At 55.2% G+C, this 20,782-nt stretch overlaps 1 protein-coding gene across 2 annotated transcripts in view; it reads right to left on the reverse strand.

The window, feature by feature from the left end:
- MGAT5B (alpha-1,6-mannosylglycoprotein 6-beta-N-acetylglucosaminyltransferase B) overlaps positions 1-20,782 on the reverse strand; it is a 67,910-nt gene that overhangs the window by 31,887 nt on the left and 15,241 nt on the right. For both annotated transcript variants that reach the window (XM_040640154.1, XM_040640153.1), the window contains exons 4-8: positions 9,401-9,516; positions 8,811-8,884; positions 7,661-7,831; positions 6,731-6,895; positions 5,826-5,995 (exon numbers count right to left, since the gene is read on the reverse strand). In XM_040640154.1, coding sequence (XP_040496088.1) covers positions 5,826-5,995; positions 6,731-6,895; positions 7,661-7,831; positions 8,811-8,884; positions 9,401-9,516 — 696 coding nt within the window. The remainder of the gene's footprint in view (positions 1-5,825; positions 5,996-6,730; positions 6,896-7,660; positions 7,832-8,810; positions 8,885-9,400; positions 9,517-20,782) is intronic.

Here is a 20,782-nt window from a genome sequence, read left to right on the forward strand (position 1 = left end):
CCCCCCCCCCCCCCCCCCCCCCCCCCCCCCGCAGTCCCAGTCCCATCACTGAGCTCGTTGTTCCCGCTACTACCTCTCACCCCAGAAACATCCTGCAGCAGCAAAGCCAGATGTGGGCTCTGTGCTTTGCCCCAAACATCACTCCAGTGAGCTGGTCAATTAAAACACCAAACTACGAGGAACAGAGAAAGGCGTCTCATCTGTCCAGCCCTGTTGCTTAGACAGTGGCCAAGACATCTGCCGTGAACATCTGTGACAAACCACAGCGCACGCCCAGCGGCAGCATCTCTGTCCCGCTGCCTTCCCCTGGACAGGTCATTTAGCCAGACCAGGGAGACGCTTCTGTCACAGAAGCCAGGCTGAGACTCCAAATTGGGCTCGCCATCATCTCTCATTGACCTACTTTCCAGTTAACCTGCCTGCACGCAATGGCTCCCTAAGGCTGGGAGGTGAGGCTCCGGATGACTCTCTTCCTCCTGCAGCACCCACAGCAACGCCATGAGTGCATTCAATGGGATCTCTGCCCGTGACCCCTTTCCAGGCTCAGAAGGTCACCATCTTGCTATGGGTTGCATCGTGTCCCCCCAGAATTTAGGTCAGAGTCCTGACCCCTAGTATCTCAGAATGCGGCTTTATCCCCAGACAGGGCCGTTGAAGAGGTAATCAAATGGAAATGAGGTCATTAGGATGTGTCCTAACCCAGTATGGCGCGTTCTTATAAGAGGGGGGAGTTGGACACAGACACATACACAGAGAGAAGGCCACGTGAGGACGAAGGCAGAGAGCGGGATGACGCTTCACAAGCCAGCGAACACCCAAAATCCCCGGCAAACCACCAGAAGCCAGGGGAGAGTCCGCGACAGATTCTCCCTCACAGCCTCAGGAGGCACAACCCTGCTGACACCTTGATCTTGGACTTCTGGCCTCCAGACTGTGAGACAACCCATTTCTGTTGTCAAGCACCCAGCATGTGGTGCCTTGCTACAGCAGCCCTAGCTAACTGATAGACACCTATATCGAAATCTCCACTGGAAGGAAAGGCCTGCATTTAGGTAGCGTTGGGGTGGTCCTGGCAGGAGCTTGAGGAGCTCACAGGCCTGGACTACATCTGTCGCAGGGGAAGAGTACATGCAAGAAAGGGCATGGAACCTGGTGCCCTGGTGCCCTGGGTGAGGCGTGAGAGGCCCCACTATCTGGGCCACTTCCAAGGGGTGCCTCCTCAGCCCACTCCCTGCAACCAAGGCTACTTTGGGGGCTTTCAGGTATGCAAATGTGGGCTTAGGAGGGATCCACACATGCTTTCTATGAGTCTTCTAGGGACCTGAGCCCAAACCCCAGGCCCTAATCCCACTCTCAGGACCTGCAGCAGGGACACAGAGGACAGCTCTTGAGAACAAGCCAAGAAGGCCAATGTTCCAACCCCACAGCAGCCCAGAAGCTGGGGGTGGGGGATCCCAGGGGAGGCTTATAAAAGCCACAGCACCAATTTTTCCATTTGTCAACCTTCACTGCTCATTAGATCACCTGGGGAGCTTTGAGAGCTTGATACGTGGGCCCCCACTCCAGACCCATTAGATAGAGACACCAAGAGCGGGACCCAAATGTCGGTATGTTTTCTAAGGCTGCTCTGCAGCTGGAGTGGGGGTAAGAATCCCCACCTGAAATGTATTCCAACCAGAGCTGATGCTGTTAATTTTGTAGACATAACTGTATTATGTCTCCTGGGGAAGGTGGTTTTCTTTTTTCTGTTTTTATTCTTTTAGTTGTCTTGAAATTGCTTCAGATACAGATTTAGAAACCCCTTCATGAGGCTGTTCCCTGAGGTGTCTGGGCTGTTTACAACAACTCTGCCCTGTCTGAGCAAGAGCATTCACCTGCACCCACACGCCACTGGGGACCGAGGAAAGAGCTGTCTGGGCACAGCCCAGGGTCTGCCCATTCAACAAACTGCAAATCAGAGATGAGGTAACCTCTCCCTGGAGCCCCTGCTTCTGGAAATTTCAGACCCACATGAGCCTGGCATGAAGTGACATGTTGGCGAGAAGATGCGGAGTCTGTGTGGGGTGTGTGAGTGTGAGAGCGTGTGTGCACACACCTGTGCGTGCATGTGCAGTGTGCTGCATGTCGTGCACAGGGGTGTGTGGGAGCCTTGTGTAGGGATGGGCACGTGTGTTTGCACGCATGAGCAGTGCACACAAGCATGGGTATGCATATGTGGTTGTACATGGGTGCATGCACGCATGTGCATGTGTGTATATGTGGGTACACGGGTGCTGTAAAGGAAAAGCAGCAAGAGGTATTTCAGATCTTGGTACTTTACACAAGGGCCTCACCTTCAAGACCTCCTGGGTGCAGTGACCCCCATCTTCACTGCTCTGGCCCCATTATGAGCAATGGCAGCCTCAGTAAACACAGGCTCAGTGCCACACCCTGGAAGTGGCCAGAGGAGGAAGTGCTCTGGGCAGGTAAGGACTCGGGGTGAGGGCTGAGACAGGAGACACCCCAGCATGGGATGAGAAGCTGAGTCACTGAGTTAAGTTCCCATCTCTTAAGGAGGCTTGTCGAATACCTGCTCTCTCACAGAGGGATGATTCTCTCAGTGTGGTTGCTGGGCCGTCACAAATGCATGGGAGAAGCCTTCCCACAGGGAGCAGTAAAGGAAGGAAGTTCTCACGTCTCTGGCCCCAGAAAATGCGTGGCCAGAAGGGAGGAATCAAGCTGAATGCAGTTTGATAAACATGAATTCATCTAACCTTGAGGCAGGTCAAGGTGTCAGCAATGCTGATAGGACGCTCCATGCTCACAGGGGACTTTGTGTGTGGCAGAGCCTGGGATGAGGAGTCCAGACAGCCCTCACCCCCAGGCGTCTTCCCACTGCATCTTGGGGGCCCTGGTGACCTAGGGGACAAGGGCCCCTAGACCCTTGCTTGCTGCTCTGCCCTAGGCAGGTCTGGCTTGTGGCTACCCACAGCCCCGGACTATGCCCAAGACCTCCTTGACTTCCCAGACCCTGGGTCCCTTTTCTCTTTTCTCCTCCTCACCCTCACCCTATTTGACTTTCCTGTAGGAAGCTTCAAGGCCAGGCAAAGATGCTTCTTCTCATCATTGCAAACATTAGCAGCACTCTACTCCACAGTATTGATGCATCTGTGTCCTCTGCTCAGAGGGAGCTGGCGGTGAGCAGCAGTGTGCGCTGGCGGGTGGCAAGTGGGCACACTCAGCGCTGAAGTGACCTGCACAATGTGAACAGCTTGGTCTGACGACAAAACGCCACCAGGGTGAGAGCCAGAGGGAGGGACATGCTGGTTCCCTCTCCCAGCGCTGAGTAGCTCTTCGACAGGTTCAGCACCAGCACATGGGGACAGCTCCCTGCCCAGTTCCTTCCCACTCAGGTGACATTCAGCCAGACTGGGGGGGGGAAGGGGATGTGCTATTCCCAGGTGGCACCTCTTCCCCCAGAACCTGCTGCCCCCAACCTGGGATTGTGCTTCCCAACACGGCCGCAACCGTGCAGCCCCGAGTTAGTCCCTGTCACCTTCTCCCCCTTCGAAGTGGATCTTCTTATATATATACTGTCTCTCTCTGAAGACACTTTTCAGCTTTCCTAGGCCTACTGGAGAAGTGCATCAGCCTGAAAGAATGACTCCAGTGGTATGAACTGCAAGCCACGGGAATAAAAACCTTCAAACCACTAGGTCATTTAGTGGCCTCCCCCTATGCAATATAGCTGGTCCTAGTACTGCCCTCCGATCGAGGTCATGAGAAGTGCTACTCGAGTTACTGGCAGACTCCGACTTGCAGAGCGAAACTGCAGAGGCCGAGTAGCTGCCTAAGACTGTCAATGGCTTTGTCCCCATCAGCATCCTCCTCTCTCCAACACTCCTGTGCTACAGAGCATCAGCATTCATGGCCAGGACAAAATGCTGATCAGAGAGAGACATTTAGAACCAACAGACCATCAAGATGACGGGCGGGCTCTGGACAAGAATCACATTTTAGCTTGAAAACCACCCTCGGGTAAGTTAATGGGCTGATGAAGAAAAGTCCATTTGTAGGCAACAACTCTGGGGCCTTCCTGAGTCATGCCCTGTGAGAAAGAAGAATAGAAAACCACAAAGCACAAACCCCTAACCATAAGGAAAAAAAAATCAATGACTTTGATTACATTAAATTAAGGCCTTCTATTCCTCAGGAAAAAAAGAAAGAAAGAAATGACAAAGACAAGCCACAAATTAGGAGACGATTTTTAAACAGATATAAGTTGCAAGGGATTTATACCCATCATATATAAAGAACACCTACAACTCAATAAGGAAAACATAAACAACCCAGCAGAAAAGTGGGCAAATGACATGAATGGGCATTTCATCAAGAGGAAAGAACAAGCATAGGACAGAACACTGGGTCTCATCAGTTGTCAGGGAAATGCAAGTTAAGTTAATCACATAACGAGATATCATGACACCCTCCATTAGGAAGTGTAATAACCCTAGCATGTGACAACACAGCCACTGGGAACCTCCAAGTGGTGGGGCTGAGTTGGTGCCATCACGTAGGAAAACAAGTGACATTAGCTTATAATGTTGAATTTTCACACATCCTTAGTCAAAGCAATTGTGCACCTTAGTCTATACGGAAGAGAGACTCCGTCTCTACCCAAGAGAAACTGTGACAGCGGTACCCCAGGTACAGGAANGCCTACACAGTGTCACTCAAAATAACTTACAAAAGCAGGGGGGAAATGTCCACAATTAGGAAAAACTGAAAAATAATGACAGACCATCTACAAAATGAAATCTCAAACGGCAGTGAAAATGAATAAAATAGAGCTACAGGGAACAACACGAATGAATCTTAGAAACATAATAATGGGTGAAGAAAGCAAGTCTCAAACGTCACATAGCAGAGATGCCATTTATACAAAGCTCAAAGCAAACCAAAATAAAACTAAACCACATACTGTTTATGGACACCTGAGTATTTTTTTTTTTAAAATCTTATTTAAAAGCAAAGAAATATTAACACAAAATCCAGGTTGCAAGTTTCCTCTAGCGGGAGGCAGAGGGATTGATGAGAGAAGGGGCACCAGGTGGGCACAAGAGTCCTGGGAATATTCTTTCTTTAAATTGGATGGCAAATTATGGGAGAACACCCTATTCTTGCACTTCCTAATAACACCTGTTACAGACATTTTTGTGTGTATCAAATAACATATAATAAACATTAATAAGTAAATGAAGGAAAACTGTCTGTACTTCTATATCCTGTAAATATAGCAGTCAAACCTGACCAGACTTGCATGCAGGTGTGCGCGCACACACACACACACACACACTCCTACCCCCTCTCCCTCCTCCAAGAACATCAGGGGGACTCTGGAAAGGCAAGCATCAGGGAAGAGACAGGCATTACTGGCCAACCTCACCACCCTCCAGGTCTTACCAGCTCCCAGAATAGGTCCAGGAAGGAGCCCAATTCCAGAAGAAAAACCCCAAGGTTGCACCAAGCCCACCAAGACGACAGGCAGAGAGGATGCCATCTACATGACATGGCTCAATTTCATAAACCAGTATTTGTCAGCCCCTGAGCACAAACACTAGGGCACCTATTGGCCCAAGATGGAGAAAAGGACGTTTGAACAGCACTATGCAAATATGCTTCCCTGGTACATCCCAACTATGACCAGGCATCAACATGGAGGAGGAAGAGGAAATGAGGAACGTCACTATCCACAGTATACCAGGAAGCCTCCCAGGGACCTGCAGGTAGAGCAGGGGCTCCTGGGGTAGGTTCCCCTTCCTCTCCTCCCCTCCCCCAGCACTCACCTCTGCAGCTCCTTCAGGGACACTGTGATCCGCAGGCCATGGCCCAGGACGTAGAGAGTAGCCAAGATGTCTGCCCACTGCACCATCTCCCCCAGAGGCCCGCCCTTTAGCACCCTTGGGCTGAACACGTCACCAGACTCCTCCGTCAGGAAGCCGATGTGAACAAGGATCTGGGGAGGACAAAGGGTCAGCGTGGAGGAGAAGCAGCATTGCCCTGCTACCCCCAGGGGGACCCAGCCAGCAGCAGTCACTGTCTCCAGGCTATGCCTGGGCAGGCGCTCTCTGGCACCAGCAGGGGGACCAAAAGGCAGAGTGACCACACTGGGCACTGGGGATCAAAGTGAACAAGATGGTCACACCCCGCCCTCAAGGCGCTTACGTTCCAGATGGAAGAGGTAGACAACAGTAAACACAGACAAGAGATAATTTCATGAAATGATAGGGACTCTGAAAGAAATAAACAGGGTGATGTGAGAGTCAGGTAAATACTTATTACATGGATGGATGGACGGATGGATGGATGGATGGAGGATGGATGGATGATGGATGGATGATGGATGGGTGGGTGGGTGGACGGATTGATGGACAGATGGATGGATGGACCTACAAACCTCCCCAAAACACGTTATATTATTCCCAATATTCCAGGCAAATGCCATGACTTTTCTGCCTGAAAAGAACAAGATGTCTACAGAATGTAGACATTTTTCCCCAAACCTGAACAGGGCCAGGGGCCACCACATACATCTATCCTGACTCTGCCTCCCTCGCCCCAGCTGAAATTCAAATAAACTCAATAAAACCTTTTCAAGGGCAGACCTGGTGCCCACTTGGAGGCCTGGGGCCCTGAGCTCATTTCCTAAGCTCTCTGAGCACAGATCCCTGAATGCACAGAGAACCAGTACCTGCTTCTGGTCCCTCCAGACGCTTCCCAGTTTCCGTGCCAGCCGCTGGGCAGCCAGCGCCCACTGGGCCGTGAGCCGCTTGGTCCGTTTCTTCATGAAGATTAGAGACTCCTTCCCACTGCCCATCAGCTCCAGGAGGTGGGACAGGTTGCTCCGGAAAACTGCCTGGAGGGGGGCCCAGACCTGGGTTCTCTGGCCCTCAGGCCCAAAGCCACACCACCACTGTCACCTGCTGCCCTGGGAACAGGGGTTGACACCCTCCCCGGGAGGCTGGGGCCTACTCTAGCTTCTCCTGCCCTTTCTAAAGGCCCACCGGCCCCCACAGTCAGGGAGCCCTGCTCTCACCCACCAACACTAACCCCCCAAGCCAAACTGGTCTGTCCTGGCCCAGCTCTGGTCATCCTTCTGTCCCAAGCCCTTTGGGAGGTGGTCAGCGATGACAGTCCCCAGGGGTCTCAGCTGCTACACAGAGGCAGCGAGGGTGGTGGTCAGAGCTGGCGCTCGGACAGCAGGGAGGCCAGGCCACCTTTCAGTGGAGCTGGAGTAACCGGATGCCTTGAACAAATTAACTGCACTCCCCAGACCTCAGACTTGCCATCTGCTCAGTGTGGTCGCATAAGGGACTGCGGGGAGGTTTAAGTACAAATAAAGTATCTGGAAGCCTTCCAGGAGCGATAGCTACTGTTCCTATTATTCTAGTCCGTTTAGGGGGTGCCTCCAGGGCCCCAGCTTGCCCCTCAAGTAGGCCGAGCTTTGCAGCAGCCCCAGAAGGCTGGCAGGCTGGGACGCCCCCCACCAGGCACAGCTGGCTGGCCTCATTTTACCAGGGGCAAAGGGCTCCTCCTGCTGTCCCTTAAGGATGCCCCACCTGAGGAGGCCAGCTGACCTGTCCACCAGCCCTTCACGGGCCCACCCACTTCCCAGGCCTACCTGGACTTTGGGGAGGGGCTTGGGGGCCATCTGGGTGGCCGTCTGGTTCCTCCAGGGCAGCGGGGGGCAGAACCACTCAACCTCACTGAGGTAGATGAGGAAGGAGCACTCGGTGCCGTCCACCCCGAAGAAGGCGTAGCAGGGGTCAGAGGTCCAACGGGCACGCATCCACTGTGGAGAGGGCCAGCCTAGGCCAGGGCGCTGGCACCAGCCCCACCCACACCCACACCCACACCCACACCCACGGCAGGCTCTTTGCAGGTCCCTCAGAACAGGGCCTCTGGGGCACACACTTAGATGCAGCAAGGGCCAGAAGCAGAGAAGACAGAGTCTGCACCAGAGCCCCACGACCTGGCCCTGTGTCCTGGCCACTGAGAACTCGGGAAAGGCTGAGCAGGACCATCGTCCCCCAGGCCCAGAAAGAGGTGGACCCCGGCAGAACCAGGCCAGGTCACGACACACTCAGGGAAAGCTCCGGGGCAAACAGTGGGGGATGCAGCAGCCCGGGGCCTGGCTGGTCTCCATCGGGAGCAGGATCTGGTTGAGGCCAAGGTCAGGACACAAGGGCTGGAGCCAGAGGGGCCCCATCCACAGTGATCCCCACATGTCACCGAGGAAGGGGTGCGCCGGGCCGCTGCTCCACCCTCTTAGGGAGTTCAGAACCAGAGAGGAGCTGGCTTTTATGCCATGGACTGCATTCCCAGATGGACAGACTTCATGCAGCCACAGGCCCCTGGAAGTGAGCCCCCAGAGGAGGGGCCAGGGGGCTTTCTCAGTCCAGCTGGTTGCAAGGATGGGGAGGGATGGGGAGTCAGGCCCACTCAAGAGATCCAGTCTGTGTCTGAATTTGTTGGGATGCAGGTTGCTATTGGTGTTATTAACAGTTTGCTGTAAGAAAGTACTAAAAACACTGGAATGTGATCATCCCAGGCAATGTGGCTTGGTGGGCCAGGCAGATGGCCCAAGCACAGAGGCAGTCTCCCCGAGGCTGACCTCTGCCAGCAGGAACCAGGGTTAGGGGCTGGTCAGAGAAGTCCTCACCAGCAGACATCCCTGCCAGAACCTCAGAGCTAGTTTGGAGGCAGGGTCCCCAAAGGGGAGCCTACCCCCCCAGTCACCTCTACCCCCATCCCTCAGCCCCAGGCCTCACCTCCACCTTCCCTGAACAGTCAGGGAACTTGGGGTCACTGGGAGCCTCACACTGGTCCCGCCGGCCTTCAGACACTGCAGGGGGAGAAGGTCAGCTTGCTGAGGACCTGGGTCTAGAGAGGAGCCCAGGGAAGTGTGAGAGAGGCCTGGTCTGCGATGGGAGGGGTTAGCTCAGGAGCTCACACTGCCCTCCCTCCCCTGAGTTTTCTCACCTAAAAGGCCACCTGTCAGGGAGTCCCCAAGCCTGGGTTTCCCCCCTCTGCCACTGGCCCCCACCCTCCATATGAGCTTTGGAACCAGTGAGGAGCCGGCTTGAATGGCCATGGACCAGAGTCTGGATAAGCAGACCTCACACACCCACCCAAATGTTACCCTCTTAGGGGGGGACCCCAGCCTACTGCTCCCCACGTCAAGAAAAAAGGAGGGGGGGGCCCGGGGACTCTGGGACCTCTTTCTCACACCAGGTCACAGTGGGGTGAACCCCAAGTCACCCGGCTCAGAGCCTGAGGCCGGAGCCGGGAGAGGTGCCGTGGGGAGCAGTCAGGGCCGGTACACTGGCCTCCTGGGGGCAGGGGGTGCCCTGGGCCCCACCCTTGCCGTGCAAGAGCAGGCTGTGGCGCAGGATCTGGTCCACCTTCACCGCGATGTCCGACACGTTCTGCGCGATGGCCTGGATCCGCTCCATGAGGCCGGCCCCAGGGGGAAACCTGGGGAGAGAAGCCAGGGTGAGCACGCAGCCGCCACGGGGCTCATGCTGGGGGGCCCCAGCAGACGAGCAAGGACAGCGGGTGTGAGCGCTCCCGGCGCCCAGACGCCGCTCTGCCACGAACCAAAACACAGTGATGGACAGACGATGCTGGGCTTGGAGGCGCGGCCCCCCCGCAGCTGGAGGGGCTCCCTAACCACCCACTGCACACGACACGCGCGTGCACCAGGAGTGTCTGCACGCTCATCCCACGTGCGTGCGCCCCGCGTGCTGAGGGGCAGCGACAGAGGCTAAAGCAGGCAGAGGGCTTCTATTCGAGAGCCTGGGCGGGATCGGGCTGGGACCCCCCCAGGCGATGGGGGCCCTTTCCCGGGCACGGCCGGCTGCCCTGAGCCTGTTCTCTGTTTCCTCCCAGAGGGGCTATATTGTGCCCAAATAAATTCCACCCAAAGCAGCCTGGGGACCTGCCAGCTATGAAGCCTCTAGGAAATTACTGTTGGGCTCCTGAGCATGAATTCTTCCCAGGATCTTAAAAGCATTTACTGCCACAAACATCACAGCCCTCCACCCACCACCAATACTCGCGTTGCCTTTATTTTTGGAGAATTTATTTCCTGGTGTTGATTACTACTCAACTCTCAGAGAAGTTTATGAGACATCATATGCAGGATTTATCTCATTGCGAAGGCCCGTGTCGAGAAGGTCCCCACTCGGCCGCTGCGTGGGCTTTCTCCGGAAGTTGCCTGCTCTTCCCGACACACTCATTCCGTTCCTTGGATTCACACCGCGCCCTCTGGCTCTGCGCGCCTTGTTTAGGCTCCATCTACCACTTTACAAGGATGGGGGCTTTATAGCCGCACAAAATGGGAAGTATAGGAGGGAGGACTCCTCTCGGGTGATCTGTCCACCAGGGAAAGCACGGTGGTGACGGCCGCCTGCACCCTCGGGCCACCGTGCCCTCCCACCGCGGCCTTCCGAGAGGAGAGGACAGGCGGTGGCCCCATCCACAGAGGGTGTGGGAGACAGGTGGGGCAAGGCAGACATGGGCTGGGTGGCAACAGAAGGAAGAAAGTGGCAGGAAGGGGCAGATGAGCCCTCGACACACATACATGCATGTCCATACACACACGCACACAATCCCGTCAACATTCTCAAACACAAATAAAAAACTAATGGAAGACGGCATATGCCTTTGTACTGGATTCCTGTAGCCACCGTAACACACCACCACAAATTTATTCTCTCGCAGTCCTGGAGGCCAGAAGTTCGAAATCCAGATGTCAGCAGGGTGGGTTCCTTCTGGGAGGAAGGGAGGGGGGAAGACTCTCCCCAGCTTCTGGTGGGGCCAGCCAGCCTCGGCTAGTGGGGTGTGTCACCCCATCTCTGCCATCACTTGGCCTTCTGCGTGCGTCCAAATTCCCTCATTTTAAAGGGACCCTGTCACTGGATTAGGCAGTGTCAGATGTCAACATATCTTTTTGGAGGACACAATTCAGCCACAGCAGCCTTCTATGAGATTACAAATAAGTAGGAGGGGACTAAAAGATGATGCTTCTTTTGCTCAAAAAGTCCTCAGACAGAAGGAAGTAGGGTTACTTTTCCTTGGTCTTCAGACAGCCGAGGAATGCTGTGGGGAACAGAGAGGTCAGCATCTCTCCAGTTTATGGTAAAACGGGAGAAGAGCTGAAGATCTGCCTCTTAGGAGCTGTGTGACCCTGGGGAAGTCACTTAGCCTCTCTGTGCCTCAGTGTCCTCCTCTAAAAATGGAGTCCTGCCCGGGCAGGCCCCTACTGCCAACGCTTGGTGTGATGAAGCTGCAGCCAGAGGGGTTTGGCTTCTCTACCTTTCCTCATTATCGCCCCTGGAGGAGGCTTGTAGACATATTTCCCCCACTCAGCTCCTCTGTGAAAAGTTAAAACCAGGGACATGCTGCTGCTCTGTTTACACACTGTGGTCTGTGAGGGCCACAGCCTGTTGAGACGTCCAAGGGAACTTTCTCCTCGAGAGCCAGACTTCACCCGTGGGGGGTGATAGGTACCCGCGGAGGATGCCTGCCTTGAGCCAGAGAATGAACCCGACGTCCCTGATGTCTGTTGGGCTCTGCGGTCAGTCCCAAGCGAGCGTTTTGGAGCTGCTTTCCCTGTTGACCTGCAGGGACAGGATGGACACTCCTCTGCCTGGAAAGAACATTCCACTGACCGCAGGAGGCGGCCACCGTGTGGAAGGCCAGAAGCTCGCGACTGCCAGGTCAAGGTTGGTGCTGAGCATGGGCGGTCGAGGAGCAACGGGGATGCCCCCGAGCAGGGAAGGGGCAGGTACCCCTCCCAACTTCTAACCAGAGACCCCAGAGCACAAACAACCCTTGTCAGGGATGAGTGGGGGTTCTGTCAGTTTCCTGGAAACGTTGGAAGGAACCCCACTTCAAGCTTCCTGAAGGTGCCTCTCTCTGGAAACTCTGCTCCATCCACCCTTCGGAAGCCAGATCACTTCTGAGTCTCCCTCCATGATGGGATGTGCTTGTGAGGGGCCGGCTTGAGACCCCCAGTGGAGTCCTGGGGCGCCTGGCTGGCTCAGGCGATGAAGCATGTGACTCTTGATTTTGGGGCTGTAGGTGTGAGCCCCACATTGGGTATAAAGATTACTTAGAAATAAAATCTTTTAAACATTTTTATTTATTTATTTGAGAGAAAGCACATGAGCAGCGGCAGAGGGAGACGGAGAAGCAGGTTTCCCACTGAGCAGGGAGCCTGACGTGGGGCTCAATCCCAGGACCCTGAGATTATGACTTGAGCCAATGACAGACGCTTAACCGATTGAGCCACCCAGCTGTCCCAAAAATAAAATCAGGAAGGAAAGAAGGAAGGAAGGAAGGGAGGAAGGGAGGAAGGAAGGAAGGAAGGAAGGAAGGAAGGAAGGAAGGAAGGAAGGGGAAACGAAACCCCCAGTAGAGTCCTGAGTCCTCAAGGACAGGAACACGCTTTCGGATGGAGCCTGGCACTGCCCAGCATGGGCCATGTGCCCAGAGCTCCATCCCTGTGCTGGGCTGAGTAATGTCCCCGTCCCCCGAGATTCACATCTACCCAGAACCGCAAAATGTGACCTTATTTGGAAATAGGGTCTTTAGGAATGTAATTAGTTGAGATGAGGTCATGCTGAATCAGGCTGGGCCTCAGTTCAGTTGCTGGTGTCCTTAGAAGAAGGCCATGAGAAGATGCGCTGGGGAAGGGCGCCACGGCCACGGGACGGCAGGGACAGAGACTGCAGGGATGCGGCCACAAGCCAGGGGATGCCTGAGCCACCGGGAACTGGAAGAGGCAGGGAAGGACCCTCCCCTGGAGGCTTCCGAAGGAACAGGGCCTTGCTGATACCCAGATTTCAGACTTCAGCCCCCAGCACGGAGAGAGAAGATCATTTTTATTGTTTTAAAACATCCAGTCTGTGGCCATTTTTTACAGCAGCCTGAGGAAACTAATGCATCACGGTCTGCAGAACCGAGGGAAAACGGTTTTTAGTCCATCACGAAAGGAGAGACGGTTAAGGTGCCTGGGTGACTCCGTCAGTGAAGCGTCTGCCTGTGGCTCAGGTCATGATCCCAGGGGTCCTGGGATAGAGCCCCGCATCGGGCTCCCTGCTGGCGGGGAGCCTGCTTCTCCCTCTGCCTCTGTGTTCTCTCTCCCTCTCTCTCTCAAGTAAATAAATAAAATTTAAAAAAAAAAGAGAGAGAGAGAGAGCAAGTCCAGGTTCTGCAAGGCCCCTGCTGTCAGAAACTTCTCTCCAACATGCGCCACTTGCTGAAGCCCGAGCTTCACCTGCTGCTACTTTCACCGGAGACGAAGAACAGCTGGAGATGCCCTTGACATCTCAAGTCCCGGCGGGGGACTCTCCACGTTATTCAGAGATTGGGAAGAGCGAGGGCCTCAGAGTCAGAGGTCCTGGATTCAAATCCTGACTCCACTGGACAGCTGTGTGACCTTGAGCAAGTTACCTAACCTCTCTGAACTCAGGGGTCAGCTCCTGTAACAGGGGAATAACCTCAATTACCTCACAGAGGGACTCCAAGGAATAGACATAAGGCCGAATATCACGTGCTCAGCACAGAGCAGACGCTCAATAAACACTCGAGATGCGTTCATTCCCTTTCTACGGCAGTCACCCCGTCCCCAAAAGGGAGTTCCGTATGTCTGACCACAGAACAAAGCACTTCCGGTTTGGGCGGGTTTTCACACGCTATGCATTTCCCGGGGAGCATCGCTGGTAGGGGCTCTGAATAGTGCAGCTGGCATCTGTCCAATTCCACGAGCTCAGCCTGATCAACACGGAATGACCTGCGTCCCTGTGATTACACTGGACTTAGCATTTGGGCAGCACTTTCTACTTTCAAATAATCTGTGACTAGTTCTCTCTCCCGGAATACTCTTTAAAAACCGACGGCGAGAGCAGGTGCCGCAAGACCGCAGACCACAGCAGGGCCATGGCCTGGGAAGATCGAAGAAGGGGACTAGACTAAGAAGTCGGGGTGCAGCTGCCTCCAGCCGATGGGGCCCCAGGCAATTCTCTCAACAACGTCATGGTTCTTTCTAATGGCCCCACTGTCCAGAGGGGGAAACCAAGGCACAGCAAGTCTGAGTTACTTGCTCAGGGCCACCTGAAAAATCAGGTCCCAGTTCACCTGCAAGGGGTCTGTGCCTAAGGGTGGGTGCGGGGGCAGGACAGCAGGACCACGGCCTTGACCTAGGGAGTGACGTCATGGGGGTGGAGTCCTCAGTACCCCTGGCAGGCGGCAAAGGCTGCAAGAGCTCCAGCAGAAGGCATCTCCCGGTCAACACCACTCTTAAACCTGCAGGGCCTATTCCAGGCCTGTCCAGACCTGGCACTGTGTCTGCCAGGCAGGGGGGTCGCGGGAACAATGCACCCAGTCTTCTCCCTGCTGGTGCAGGTGACTGAGGGCCCCTAATCCTTCCTACCTGTTTGTATTCCTTTCCTGTTTTATCTTTGGTGAGTGCATTTGGTGGGTAAGCCAGATAAGCCCGGGTGGGCTGGTGAAGGGGCGGCCTGAGTGTGCGTAGCGGAGACCCAGGGCCATGTCTGGGAGAGGCGGGAAGAGGGCCGGCTGTCTTTGCCCTTCACCCTATAACCATGGGTCGTTCCTGAGCCAGGCCTGGCTGCTCCCCACAGCACGGTCAGCAAGAGGAGAGTGAGGTTCTTGCCCCCAACCTGTAAGCTGTGGGTGCCAGGCAGGGGCAGAAAAGATGGGGGCCTTCTGCATTATCAGGAAGCTCTTAGGGCCAGCGGGGCTTCTGGTCAGATGGGTCCCACCCATCCCCCCCAGCTGGGCAGACACTCCACGAAGAATCACAGGACCTTTTCACACCCCACCCCCGACAAACGTGGTAGTCCCGTGGTTGCCACGGCTCTCGGGAACACAGGGCTGTGCACAGCACACAGGCTGGGCACTGACCCCTCCAGGTCTACAATCTGGGCCAGGCCTTTCCTTGCCTGAGCCCTGTTACCTCGTCTGTGCATCACAGGCCTGGCTAGGACCTTCCTCATTGGACCGCCAGTCAAGGTCGAAGTACACAGTCAGTCCCTAATAGAGAGGGGCTGCTTTTATTATACATGATTGCCATGAACTATTAGTGCTGCTGCTTCGGCCAGCTCTGCAACACAGACCCCTGGAAGCCAGGGCCACCCAGGCATGGTGCTGGCTGGAAGAGACCCTGCCCTCTCTCTCCCAGCAAACGTGCGCGAGTAGCCCGAGCCGGCCTGAGACACAAAGTCTGCCAAGAGCGGATAGGACAGAGGTGGGAAGAGGGAAAACCATGTCCCGGGATGCACTGGCACTTCCTGAGGAGGCCACCCCTGCCCTGGCCCCACAGGAAGAGGGCTAACAGGTGCCCCCCACACCAGGGGCTCTTACCTGCCTGGCTTGGTGGAGCCACCCCCTCGGTGCACCCAAAGCCATCCCGTGGCCTCTATGGGGGCACGGTGGCCCTGAGAACGGCCTGGGGTTAGGGATTAGCACACCTCGGAGCCCTGCCAGCCCCACCTCTTATCGTATGGAGGGGAAACTGGCCAGGAAAAGACCAAATGACATCGGTGATGTCCTTGAAGTCACGTGTGGGCTGGGGACAGGGCAGGGACTCAGACGCTGACCCTCTGTGCCAGGCCTTGCTCCGTCCTGCTGCATTTGCAAAGTAGTGAGGCACACCTGAGCTCGGGACATGGGCCTGTGATTTCTGCACACCTGTTAAACACGAGGCATCCCACCAATCGTTTCTTACTTGAGAAGTGAAAGAAGGCCAAGCCAGACCTCTGGTCACCCCACTCCCCACCCCTGGGGAGCCACTCAGAGAGATACTCTAGTATCCATGGTATTCAAAGTTCTCTTGCCCAAGCATCCCTTACCGTGCACCCACAGACGGACCACCAGCCCCTCCTGCCCGAGCACAGGTGGCCTCCTGGAGCTGGCTGGCCCCCAAGGCCACCCCTGTTGCAGACAGCCTCTGGCCACTGCCCCAGGGCCCCCCAAAGAGGCAGCCAACACCACAGTCAGTCAAAGGATGCTCTGCTCCCTCCACCACCCAGGGCCAGGGCCCCGTGGCTCCTTCCCCTTGGGCCCGGCTCCAGTCATCCCCTCCACTTAGCCCCTGAGGCAATCACCCACTTGGCCCTCATTCCCGGGCCCCTTGAACAAGCTCTCCTGGATGCCTGGGGGAAGGTGGTTTAATTTCGTGCTCCTCCCATGATTTATGAGGGTTGCATTCAATTAACAGAGTATCGATTTCCGCACAGCTGGCCAGCATGCTTGCTGGGAGTAGTTGTTATTTTATTATGAAACCATTCGCTTTCCTTTTAAAACACAGACACTCTGCACACAGGTGCCCACAGACACGCTCACCGGAGACCCAGACACGAGTGTTGTGGGCAGGGAGACATGTTCTCTCTGTGACTGTCTCTCTGTCTGTTCTCTCACACACACCACATGGGATGTAAGAAACTCTAGCCCCAGTGTCCAGCCTTCCCTGCAACTTCGCGGCTCTCCTCCTCAGCTTCTTCGGCCCCCTTCACCCCCACCCAGAGCCCGGGAGGCCGTGGGGGGCTCCGAACACGACTGGGGATCTGCCAGCCCCTCCCCAAGCAAGAGCAGAGAGCACTTATCTCTCTTGTACCGAGACCTACACATACACAACCATACGTACACATTTCTAGTAGACAGACGGACAGACAGCTAGAGGGGTCGTCTCCCCAGTGTGGACAGGAACACAGCCAGAGTCGAGCCACGTGCGGTTGCAGCACTTGGGGAAGGGATCAGTGCCCCACGAGTGGGACAAAGCCGGGTACTGAAGCTGGGCTGGGGGACACAGGAGCCAGGCAGCAGCCCCCACACCCCAGGGCCTGGCTTTCCCCTGGAGGATTTTGTTAAACATCTCGTATGTATATTTTACTTAAGACACACTGACATCCTACCGTACAGGTGAGCCCTGCCTTTCTTACAAGCGGGGAATAGTTGGATGCGGAAAATCTTTGTCTTTGTTAGGACGTTTAACGCGCTCACATTTACCCTCAAATTTGCTAGGTTTCCACCCTGGACGACTAACTGATGTTGTCACCCAGCTACACCCATCCCTCCCCACCAGTCTGGGCTCTCTCTCCAGCGCGGGGGCCAGACCAGCGCCCCGACCTCCACCCAGAGGCTGTCCTGTTAGGGAGGGGCCCTGCATAGGGTGTGATGTAATTGAGGCAAGCCTTTCAAAGCAGCCCCCAAAGTTGCCTTCCCATGTTACGTGTCCCCTGCCCCGCCCCCCACTCTCAGAGGCAGACCCCAGAGGCTCTTCGCTCAAGCCACAGGTGGCCAAGAAAGTCTAGAAGCATTTTTTAGTTTTTTTAAAAAATTGGAAAAACCCTCATCCCGTTACCCACGGACAAGAATCGATTTGCTGCACTGTTTATTGTTACTTTACTTTCACTGACTTCTGTGCACTTGGAATTCAACTCTGCTCACAATTACATAACCTGCTCTTCACATCGGCACTTACCACTACGATCCCCGCGTGTCCCTGCCAACATCCTATTCGTGGTGGCATAAGCCACGCCCAGCAGAGGCGCCACGGTCTGCGTGCTGGTTCCTCGCTGGTGGACATTTAAACTGTTGCTCCAACTTTGTGGGGTTTTTTAAAGATTTTATTTTATTTTAAGTCATCTCTACACCCAACATGGGGCTCAAACTCACAGCCCCAAGATCAAGAGCTGCACACACCACCGACAGAGCCAGCCAGGAGCCCCGCTGCTCAAATTTTTGGACACTATAAAAAAGGCATCAATGACCAAGATGTTCATAAACCCGTTTCTAAGTTAAGATTCTTTTCCTAAGATGGATTTCCAGCATGAAACAACCAGGTCGTTACAGGCCATGCAGCAGTAGCCGGCACTCCCGGATGGGCCAGACTCCTCCTCTTCCAGAACACAAACTCGTCCAGGGCAGGGGTGGCCAGGACGCACCTGGCTTCTGTCTTGCTGTCCTGCCGCGCACGGTGGCATAGGCACGACTCCCCAGATTCACATTTAACAGAGCACCCAAGGGCGTGCACTACCTCTCCTCCCTTCCTCCCTCTCTCCCTTTCTTCCTCCCACAAGTACTTATTGAACTCTGGGCTCCAGAAATCAGACAGGCAAAATCTCTGCCCTCGCAGAGCACCCGTCCCAGCTCGGGAGACAGAGAGTGAACAAGCCAATCATGAAAACACACAGAGTGAGGTGGTGATGAACGAAAAGGGATGGAGAATCTGGGCGAGGGGGTGCAATTTGAAATAGGTCCTCAGGAAAAGACTCGTGGGTGACACTTGAGCAAAAACTGGAGGAAGGGGAGGGAGAAAACCATGAGAGGAAGAAAACTAATTCTTTCACCTGGCCAGATCTGAGGAAAGAGCATTCCAGGCAGAGGGCACAGCCTGTGCAAAGGCCCCGTGGCCAGAGGGAGACCACTGTGCTACAGGAACAATGAGGAGGCTGGTGGGCTAAAGCCCAGGGAGCAAGTGGGAAGAGAGCAGGGGAGGAGCCAGACAGACAACCAGGCTGGGCACATGGGGGTCACAGGCCACTGGGTGATAGGGAGCTATGGGGGAGGTGGGGAACAGGAGAGGTTTCTGATCAAATTGGTATTTTAAAGTAATCTTTCTGGCTGCTGAGTTGGGAATCAGTGAGAGAAGGGCAGGGATGGTGGGCAGTGGGGAGAGGTGGGATTCTGGGCACATTCTGAAGGTGGGGACAAATGAGAGACAGAAGGGTCAAGGCTGACTCTGAAGTCGGGGGTCTGGGCAACGGAAATGATGGGACTGGCATGGCCTGGGGAGGGAGGGCTGGGGAGAAGTGAGGCTTAGGTGTGTCCAGAAGACACTGCATCTGAATTGTTCCCAGGACACCCAGGTAGGTGGGCGTGTGGATATTTGAGACTGAAGACACAAACCGGGGAGTCTAGAGTCTGAAGACAGTCTTCACAGCCCTCAAGTTTGGGGTTCGCTCTCCCTCACTCACCAGGCCCTCCAGCCCCTCCTCCCACATCTGAGCTTTACAGATGGTTTTGCTCATTGCCTCTGTCTGGAACACCTGGCTCATTCTACTTTGTTGAAATGCCCCCCCCTTCCAGCAGGCTCACCCCAAACTCCCTCTCCTCCCTGGGGGTCCTAGGCCCTCCCAAACATGGTCAGCTCGCCCCTTCTCTCTCTGCTCCCCCAGCGGGGAAGGGAGAGAAACCACAGGGCTGGGGCGGGGGGCTGGAGGGGGAGGCAGGGTCCCCCCTCTCCTCAGTGTTCTCTCTCACTGACAGATGAGGACAGTGGGGTTCAGAGAAGTCACATCACATGCCGCTGGCCACCCAGCCAGTTAGCAGCCAGGATTCAGACCCGAGTCCGTCCCTCACTGCTGAGAGCATGGATACTCCAACACAGCCCTGCTGTCACAACTCTCTCACTGAGCACACAGCCAGGGGCCGGCTGCCCCTCCCCAGCAGGGTCCCTCTGAGAACAGGGCTCCAGAAACCCTGGCCCGGACTCCACACACAGAAGTGTCCAGCAGATATGGACTCATATTTGACTCGAATGAAAACAGCCTGAAATGTTAACTCGTCTTTGCTGCTACAGAAAAGCCTTATGGGAAATCCAGAGATCATTACTGTTTGGCTTTAGGATACATAATATGATGCCATTTGCAGCAAATCTGCAAATAACCCCTAATTAGGTTCTCCTAGGCTAAAAAGGCAAATTTGCTCTCCCTGAGGACATAGCAACCACCGGTAGGAGGCAACAGTCCAGAAGCTTCCAGCAGGGCAGGAGGAGGACAGTGGGGGTTGTTTAGGCCACGGATCATTTCAAAGTGAGGAATCCAAGTGCGGGTGAACAGAGTTTGCTGGAAACACAGCAGCACACACTGCAGGACTCCCACCTGCCTAGCCCAGGTAGGTCAATCCAGGGGGTTAAGGTGGGGCAGGGGCTGGAGCGTTTGCACACAGGCGAGGAATGAGCAAGCAGTCCCCCCACGTGCCCTGGACACACCCACCATTTCTGTCCCTGAAACCAGAAGCAACAATGTCCCTGAAATTTATGGCTTTGCCTATGGGGTTTGATGGGCTCTGCTGCTCTTGATGGATTGCTGCGATTTCCCGGGATGGAGCTAGGAGGTGGTGCGGACTCCCCTCCGAAGGAGATGAAGGGCAGGGCAGGAGAGGGAGGGAGGGAGGGAGAGGCCAGGACTGGAAGAAACCAGAGCGGCGGTGGTTGAACAAGCTGACAGTAGCTCTCCCCGCCCAAAAATGCGGGCCACCTGACCCTCAGCTCTGCCGCCCACAGCAGGATGGTTCGTGAATGGAGAGTGGGCTGGTCCTCGCCCTCACCCTGGTGAGCAGCCCTGTGGACTGAGGCTGGGTCAGCAGCCCAGGGAGGTGGCAGCACAGCTGGGGCAGGTGGGAGAGGGCAAAGGATGCCATGAGGGTGAGGAGGGGCTGGATTAGAGGGACACAGACAGCAGAGAGAAAGACGGACTCTGCACACAGAGGAGAAAATGATCTCGTGCCCCAGAGGGAACTTCAGGGGAGCCCAATCCTTTTACCTCCCTCTCCCCATTTCTACCACCAGCTCCCCTGCTTCCCTTCTTCACACAGCAGTTGGAACTATCTTTTAAAAAAAGAAGCCAAATCCTATCATTCCCTGATTGTAAGCCCTCTGGCAAACTCCCAAACCTCTCAGAATAGTGTCCCAAGTACTTGCCACAGCTGA

This window comes from Ursus maritimus, unplaced genomic scaffold (genome assembly GCF_017311325.1).
Source record: "Ursus maritimus isolate PB19 unplaced genomic scaffold, ASM1731132v1 scaffold_24, whole genome shotgun sequence".
Classification (NCBI taxonomy): Eukaryota; Metazoa; Chordata; class Mammalia; order Carnivora; family Ursidae; genus Ursus; species Ursus maritimus.